An 8,951-nucleotide genomic window follows, 5' to 3' on the forward strand; every position below is an offset into this window, starting at 1 on the left:
GCAGAGCGTTTCTATCAGCATTCTTAGGTGGGCAGTCACAGGGGAACTGGGATGGATGACCTGGAGGGACTGTCTGCACTGAGGTCCCTGCTGTGATGGGGTGGAATCAGCAGGGCAGGGGCTGGTTGTGCTTGGAAGCCCAGCTGGCTCATGGGACAGAGGTTGCACCACTGTCTGGGGTGCAAATATTGCTAGGCAGTCTGGAGGGAGTCTGGCTGAGATGGGAGCCCTGGATGCCAGGAGCTCAGCTGGAGCACAGTACCCAGGGAAAGGCAGTGCAGCCTGGGCTGCCTGGCTGTACCTCTGCTGTGCTCGGCCATCGCTTTGTGGGCAGCCTCTCCAGCTGTCAGGGTTGGGGACAGGCCTGGTAGAAACCTCCGTTACAAAGTTAGCTGGTGTTCTGTAAAAGAGAGCAAGGATGAACATCACTATGTTTCTTCAGAGATTACAGGCTCATATCAACATACCACTGTGGAATTTATTTCCCCCACCTCTCACATCATCACTGACTTTGGTCCACTGGGTCTGATGATGAGTGAAGGAACTGGCAGCAGGAGGAGTTGCTGTAACATGCATTTAGCATCCAGCAACAAGGAACATACCAAGGCAGGCAACTGTTGAGAGATGGGAAAAATGCACAAAATGTCAACTAGTTCTTACTTTATGCCTTTCTGCTTAGTGCTCCCATAGATGTCAAACAAGCTAAGATGCTGTGGTGCATGCATATTAATACAGCAGCTAGCTGAATCAAATTGAGGAGTAATAAATTTCATTAAATGTAAGAAAATCTTAGACTGTCTTATGCACCACCTGTGGCTCCTGTTTACAGAATCAGATTCTATATTATTCTGTCATGTAATAAAAGTAAATGACACAATCCTCACCTCAAAATTATCTGTAATAGACCCTTGCCTTAGCCACATGATCCCTTCAGCCCCTGGAGGGGACAAGAGCTGCAAAATCTAGATGCCTTTCAGAAAGGCATAAATATATTTGCCCAGCTGGATGATGTGTTTCTGCATCTGACGCCCTGGGAATAAATTGCTCAAAATTATCTTTTCTGCATTAATAATGACAATGACTCTCAGTGGACCACAATAATGAAACCATTGACTGCTGTCACAAGATGATGTATGAGAGGGAGGGAAGGCATGAACTTAATTGCAATTGAGATATTATGAGCATTTCTTACAACGTAAACTATTATTATTCTGTGCTTAGCCTCAGCACACCAATGTCTGCTTCTGGTACATACCTCCCAGCTTGCGTGGAATGGAGAACAGCGAAGAGCGAACGAGCCGCCTGATGAAGGTGAGCAGTGTCCTCCAGGGTATCCTGCAGTAGGCAGTGAAACCCTTGCAGGCAGGCAATCCCCAAAACAATCTCCCAGGGCACAGGGCAAGGTGAGATTCTGGCAACCTCTATGGTTGTTTTACTGCAGGTCAGTCTGGTGCTGCCCTGCACTGGTGTCCAGGTGTGGCATTCCCTGGCTTTGCCTGAGCTCCAGAGCACGTATTCATGTACATGTTCATGTACTGAAGCTACTGTGAACTGCAGTCACTAAACCCAGCAAGGGCAGCAAAAGCTCAACAATGCTACAGCACCCTGGCATATGAAAACAATTGTAGCCATGTTTTGAACATACAAAAAACAGCTACTGTGTCCCTGTCAGCAATATTGAGGAAGTAGCAGAGGGAAATTTCCCCAGTCATTTTAAGAGGAGGGCAAAGAAATGCGATAAATTGAATGCCTTTTCAATGTGACATTTACTCCTTAGTGGGGGCTTAATGTTTTTATTAATATTGGATGTAATTTCATTTCGGCTGCTTGTAGCTCTCTGTCTTCTATAATAAAAGAAAGTATACCCTATTTTAATACTAATGAGGATGATGATAATAATGAAAATAATGATGATAATAATGACAGTAATAATAGTCATCATGATCATCATCATCCCCTGCTTTTTGTTACCCTGCAGGTGGCACCAGTGATAAAAGCCAGGATGATGGAGTATGGCACGACCATGGTGAGCTATCAGCCCCTGGGAGACAAAGTGAACTTCTTCCGGATGGTCATCTCAAACCCTGCGGCCACTCACCAAGACATTGATTTCCTGATTGATGAAATAGAACGCCTGGGACAAGATTTATAATAACTGGGTGTGAAAATCTGTTCCTGGACCTCTAAGTAGACAATTAAGTTGTCACAAACTGTGCGAATGTATTTGTAGTTTGTTCCAAAGTAAATCTATTTCTATATTGTGGCGTTGGAGTAGAGTACAGTTTAAAATCGAGAAACATGGCTCCTTTAAAGTCCTTTCCTGAGTTTTAGAATGCCTCCTTAATAAATAGCTGCACAAAAAGCTTCATTGAAACACATAAGGAAGACCAGAAGATACTTAAAATTTTACCCCAAATTTTAACACAGTAATTACTTCAAATTAAAAGCAATCAGACTGAATGATGCCAAAGTTGCCCAAAATTATGACAAAATCAAATTGGGGGAAGTGGGAGGGGGTGGTGAGATGCAGAATATACATGCTGTATGTTTAAAAGTGAAAGAATTTTGCCTTTTTCGTAGTATTAGAAGAGAATTTCTAATTTACCTATAGCAACATTTCAAATGTATTTAAATAAGTATAGTTTTACAAAAGGAAATATATATATATATATATAAAAAATCCTATTTTGTAAACTATATATTTTTATTTTATATGGGTTATAAAACTGCAAGGACAGAAGCTGAAAATTAACTGGAATTCTTTTTCTTTTTGATGGAGGTGCCTCAAGTATTTATTACTGCTTATTTTAAAAGACAAGCCCACATAATACATTCTTTCTCCATGTCATATGGATTGTACATCTCCAGGGTTGGTTACTGAAAAACCTCAAGAGGACTGCAGCTCTTACAACCACTTAATGAGATCAATTACAGTACAACAATAGGATGCTATTATTCCTAATTATGTTTCCCACGTGGCCTAAGCAGACGCACAATCAATATACAGTGCTAATCAAGACTGAAATAAGGTTGTATTTGGATGGTTTCTGTGTTCTGTGTTTAAAAAACCTATTAAAAAAAAAAAAGCCACATCTGAGTAAATTCTTATCTCAAAACTATTTCTGCTGTGAGCAGTCCCAAACTCTATTGAAAACCTCGCAGTTACATTAAGAAGGTAAAGACTTCTTACAGATGTACAAGTCTGCAAGACAAGGCCTAAATTAAATGTGACTGTAATCTGAGTGACAGGGATGGGATCTAACAAACTGTTTTGTCAAAGGATTCTCACAGTGCTGGACTCCATCCTTGTCTACAACAAAGTTGAGATATGGCTACATCTGCCAAAGAACAGCCCCTACAGAGTCTCACAACCATGGGCACAGCTCTTGCAGAAATTATTTGATGCTTCATTCCTTAGCTTTAGAGGTGTCTCTGGCATGGAAACTGAAATTTATCCTTTCTCCTTGCAACATCTGGAAGTGTTGGTAAGAGTTCTGCAGCTTAGACCTGTCTACTTATAACCCTACTAAAGTTTTGGTTTTAACATTGCCTAAATGGCCAACTTGTGTTTGTAAAGCAATATTGTTTTGCTGTCTCTAAAATACTTGAAGACAAAAAAAGAAGTGCAATGTGGTTTTAATTTCATCTAAAATAGATAAATGGAGTATTGATTCAATGTAATATGAGGATATGACCTAAGAGGAAATAAATAGTGTCTGTAATTGTGTTGCCTTTATTATATTGATAGTACTGTTTTGTCACCTCAGATTGAGGCTGTGCACTTTAGATTTAAACTGTACAATGTTGCAAATCAACATGTGTTGCTGTATAAGCTTGTACAATATATTATTGATATGTCATTATTTGTGTGGTGGTAGTATTGACTCTTGATAGTGTAAGAACTGCATTCACGCCTGTCCCTCTACTGTATCTTTGCTTGGTGTTAACCTCTCCTCGTCAGCTTCTGGGCAGGCCTCTCACCTCACTTCACTTCAGTGGACTTCCATTGCTATCTGCATAGTGTTGCAAGCCAAGCTGTAGAGGAGATACCAGTTCTATCAGGAAGGCCTCAATGTGACCTCTGCTAAACGTGTCAAAATCAGCACTAATCACTGAAATACTGAGTAGAGCAGCGAATTATATTCTTTTTTCTTGCTGGGAAAAAGGCAAGCAAAGAACTTATAAAGTAAAAATAGGACAGGGACAATGATGAAGGTGATCAGTAGCCTGGTTACATCTTGCATGTGCAATTACGTTTTAAAGTGCTAAGTCAAACAGCGTATTTATTAGATGTATGTGCCAATCCAAGATTTACATTTAGTGTTCCAGGAGAACCAGCTCTTTTTTTTTTTTACACATTACTGTACTTACTGCAGCCAGGAAGGAGCGGCATAGCAATCTGTTCTTGTGTTTGACCAAAGTATCTTATTTGTGGTGTTGATCTAAATCCAAATAAAAGTGTAAGATGCAACTCTGGGTCTTTTCATTAGCAGCACTGATGAGCACTCTAAGCGTTTATCACTTGTGCCATTTTGGAGCAAGGCCCCAATAAAGAGAATGTTTAATTGGAACTTTTTATGTCTCCTGCTGGATTTTTTCATTGCAAGATGCATTCTGTTCACTACTGTAACATAAAAATATAAACTCCACCACTAGACCTTTTCTGAGACAGTACTCCAGACCTTTTTTGGAGGCAGTACTCAGCACCAGCATACAAGGGCAAATCTGCCATCTGGTATTCCTTTACCTTATCTTTACAAGATGGATTTAGTTGCTTTTTCCTCCTCAGACAGCATCAATTTTTCGATGCTCTGTTTTGTCTTTTTATTTCACAAGTACTTATCCCCAGATTTACCACAGACTCAAATCAGCCTTCAGCACAGTAGTGAAAGCAGTCAGGGCACTTGCCAGGACAGCACAGACTATACAATGGCAACAATTTAAAATGGCTATGAAATGAAAAAGACAAAACAACCAATACAAAAACTTAAGATTTTAATCTTTATGTCTCTCCTGGCCCAAGGCCACCTCCCTTCAAAATCTGCCACCAATCTGCTCTATTTCTCTTCCAGCCTCTGAAGTGCTGCCCAGTGTAATACCAGCAGCAGAGAAATAAAACCATGCTGTTAAAGCCACAGCAGTCAGAGATCTCATGCCCAAAATGGGACTTTTTTTGTATCATTTATTTAAGTCTCTAGCAGAATTTAAGGTTAACACCTATGCTGAATACCTGCACAGAGCCCAGCTAGGAGATCTGTAAGGGAATACAGAGAGGGAGAACTTGTGGCGATAAGCTACTGTCCTTACCCCAGTGAAGATCTCCATTTGGCACTGGGAGAGGGAGCACTGGTTTAGCCTTTTTGAGCACTACCCTTACACAGGAGTGCATGAAGCTTGGGCTTGTAAAAGTGATTGACTTGCCTCAATACCCAGTAGTTAATAACTGCTGAAAAAAAAAACGTGTAGGTGGGCTCTTGTGCAGCTTTTGCAAATCCTCAGCCCCAGTACTGTATTTGTCAGCCACAAGAGTGGCTGAGGGGTAGATGAGAGGCTGAAGAATTTCTCAGCCCAGTGGGGTTGTTGGTCTGATAACACCAAATGGACCACCCGAGGACATGGCTGATGTGGTCATTGGGTCTTGATGATTTTGGCTCTTTGCAGATGCTGCTTGTTCTGCAAATGGCCTCCAGGCAAGACCCAGAGAGGACCCCTCGCCTACCCAACGGCCTACATCTCCAAGGAAGGCAGGTTTAAATATCAAGTTAGTTGTACTGAACTCATGTTTCAGCATGGCTAAGGAAGGAACAAAGCAAGACAGAGCTCAAGAAAATGTGTATCTTTTATCTGACTTAGCCAGGCTAACTGCCAAGAAGAAACTCATTCTAGATAGAAAGAGAGCCCCATGCAAAGCCACGAAACTCTGTCTTTAATGTGCTAATGTCTGAGTCCTACAGTGTCTGAACCATCAAGTTTCTACCTGGCCAACCTAACTAAAGGGAGTAATTCAGCCATCAAGGGAAAGCCAAGTGCTGCAGCTGGAAGAATAACAGACCTGACTTTGCTCTTCACTGAAAAGACAGAACAGCTGCAGGTCATGGCACTATTCATTACAGCAGTGTAGGATGCAGGTGTATAGATTTTACACTGTACTTTGGAGAAAGAAATTGGGTCTGAGATTAGAAGAAAAAGAATATCTACCTCTTTTCTGTAATAGAATAAAAGCCTTGCTGCTGAAATTCTTGCATTGCAAATGAAGATGAAAAAAACCCTGTTCTATAAAGTCCCATTTCATGAACAGAGTGAAGGCTGTTTTCTCCAGGAACAGAAAAGTTGCAATTCAAGCAAGAATGGAGACCTCCCGTTCTCCCACTACTCTGAAACAGCTGTCCCTGTGCATGTTCTCACTCCAGCTGATGGCTGACGCTGAGAATTCCAAAGGCATTCAGATATCTATGATGTTAGCCCAGATTACTTAACCTCAGTCCTCTAGAGTACTCAGCCTGTGACCTGTAGTCCCCTAGGGATAATTTTCTGTAGGTCTGTGACCAATAATCAGGAAGGGCAAGTTCAGTGCACTGCTCTGCAGTATGTGGAATTTGTAAAGGAGTCCTCAGCTTCCATAGAAAGGAAGTGTTTCTGAAACACTAGATTTTGCATTACAAGTAACAGGGTCTGGTGTGTTAGTGACATCTGATCTGCACTGCATATTAAAACCATGTAAGATTTTAATTATATAGCAACAGAAAGATACAAACATTAAACTAACGAGCAGGAGAGTGTCAGAGTAGGTATACTTAGTTTTTCCCATTACCCTGGAAAATTTTATTATTTTATATAGCCCTGTGTCAATAAATTTCCATTTTCTCCCACTTCTACACTCCCTGCATGATGGACTTCTGTTTTCCTACCCATCCTCTGTTCCGGTAATGAAAGTGGTTCTGGAAGAACAGATGTTTGGGACTTGATGTGAACATGTTTTTTGCTGCTCTGAGAAATGAAATGGCTTGTGTTAAAACAGTCAGCTGCAGCCTGCAGCTCTTTAAAGACAGTGTATAAAGGGGGATGGGGCAGTGTGGTCGGGGACTGCACACACCAGGACTGCCCAGCAGAGCTCCCCAGGAGCTCCTTTGCAATGCTCACCACGGGAAGTGACTGCACAGCAGTCCCTGCCAAACAGTTCCAGCTAATTTCCCCACGCAGATGAGCCACTGCTGTTTGTATTGCACTGTCAGCCAGTGGAAGCCCAAGCCTGGTAGCAGTAAAACTTGTAACATTGTCAGCTCCATATTGGAAAGCATGGAAAAGACTTGGGGCACAGAGCTTTTCTCAGGACTTTGTCTCACATGATAATTTTTCTCTTTCACCAATATTACCTTCTGACCAAGAGAAATTGTGAAAATAAAACATGAAGCTTTTAGGCAATTCTCTGTTTGGATTCCTCTTTGGATGAACTTGACTTCGGGACGTACGTTGTTTCCTTTCACAAGTTCCCAGATGCATGACTTCCACCAGCATGTTTAACCAGCATGATAAACCCTCCTGGCTGCAGAAAGCTCAGAGAAACAAGGACAACAGCTCTGCACAGTGCCTGCAGAGATTCTTCGTGGGGCAGGTGGGATGGTGCGCCTTCCTCCTGCAGCAGACACCTACATCCCTTCTGGGAGCAGAACACATAGAGATGAGTTATGAATCCCCATCCCTTATCCCATGGTTATTGACTCTTGCACCAACAGTTTGGGCTGCTGCTCCAGATAAGTCTATCTGCATTAAATTTGGGAGACTGAGAGTTAAACTGTATTAATACTGATACTAATGAGCAGGATATTAATTAAATGCAGAGTGCCTTAAGTAAGATCCTACTATTCAGTGGGATTCATGACAATTCTGAATAGATGCTTTAACAGAAATTTTTAGATGACATGTTTATCGTTGTGTTATTTTCTGTAATAACTTTGGATAAAAGTAAAATTATTTCCTGCTTTAAGACTACAGACCCAATAAACTGCCTCAGGAATTCATATCCAACAGCAAAAGACAAATGGCAGGCTTATGATATAGTGCAAGTGCCTCCATATCTGACTCTGTCCTTTTAACTTCAATACAAATCAGTTTCAATGCTGACTACTACAGAAGGGCTTTCCTTGCTTAACCAAACAGACATCTGTCCATTTACATCTCACATTTGCTAAAACTTCAATAAATGTCAGTAGTTGAAAGAAATAATCACATTGAAGTGAAGTACAAAATGTGTACAATTGAGGGTAGTGGTCAAAATTGTCAGTTCAGGCACACACCTTGGGCCTTGTTTGTGCATATCACGGTTCAGTTTGTGTTGATTCATTTCTCCCCTCGCCATTTCTCTTAATTCATGTTTTTATGAACTGGTGTTGCAGAAAAATCTACAAGCAAATCATGTATTGTTGACATGACACTGGCACCCAAGAGGTATGCATGGATCATCTCAACCACTTTGCCGTTGGTTCTGAAACAGCCTGCCCTTTATTTGCTACTGTGAAAGACTTTGTGTTCTACCAATGACAATTTGCAATCACTTTCTCCTTTTCTTCTGCTAGTTTAGCTACAGTCATTAGGAAAGAAGAGATAAAAATAATCAAACTCAAAAGGCCTTCCAGTGATTGGAGCTGATTGTAGATGCCTCAATTGTAACACAGCTGAAATTACTGGCTTATTACAGTGCTTGGAAGCAATTTTATGGCAGTTTTTAACTCTTAAATAAATTGCAGTTATTGATCACTAGCCTTCATACCTCCTGCACAGAAGGCCTCCTCTTTCCTCACATTGCAGGCAGCCTCACTTGCTCCCAGGCTTGTATTTAGAGGGAACCAACTAAACCACTTCTACGGAAAACTGGACACATTTGGCAGGATAGGTCACCAGGGGGTCTAATCCAAGCAGACAGCATCAATGCTGCACCAAGTTTGGCTTCTGCA

At 41.4% G+C, this 8,951-nt stretch overlaps 1 protein-coding gene across 1 annotated transcript in view; it reads left to right on the forward strand.

The window, feature by feature from the left end:
• GAD2 (glutamate decarboxylase 2) overlaps positions 1–4,571 on the forward strand; it is a 40,946-nt gene extending 36,375 nt beyond the window's left edge. Inside the window, exons 13-14 of the mRNA XM_017741551.1 lie at positions 1,222–1,311; positions 1,979–4,571. Of these exons, the coding sequence (XP_017597040.1) occupies positions 1,222–1,311; positions 1,979–2,152 (264 nt within the window). The 3' untranslated portion in view covers positions 2,153–4,571. The remainder of the gene's footprint in view (positions 1–1,221; positions 1,312–1,978) is intronic.
• The last annotated feature ends 4,380 nt before the right edge of the window (positions 4,572–8,951 follow it).

The sequence above is a fragment of the Corvus brachyrhynchos genome, unplaced genomic scaffold (genome assembly GCF_000691975.1).
Source record: "Corvus brachyrhynchos isolate BGI_N302 unplaced genomic scaffold, ASM69197v1 scaffold167, whole genome shotgun sequence".
NCBI lineage: Eukaryota > Metazoa > Chordata > Aves > Passeriformes > Corvidae > Corvus > Corvus brachyrhynchos.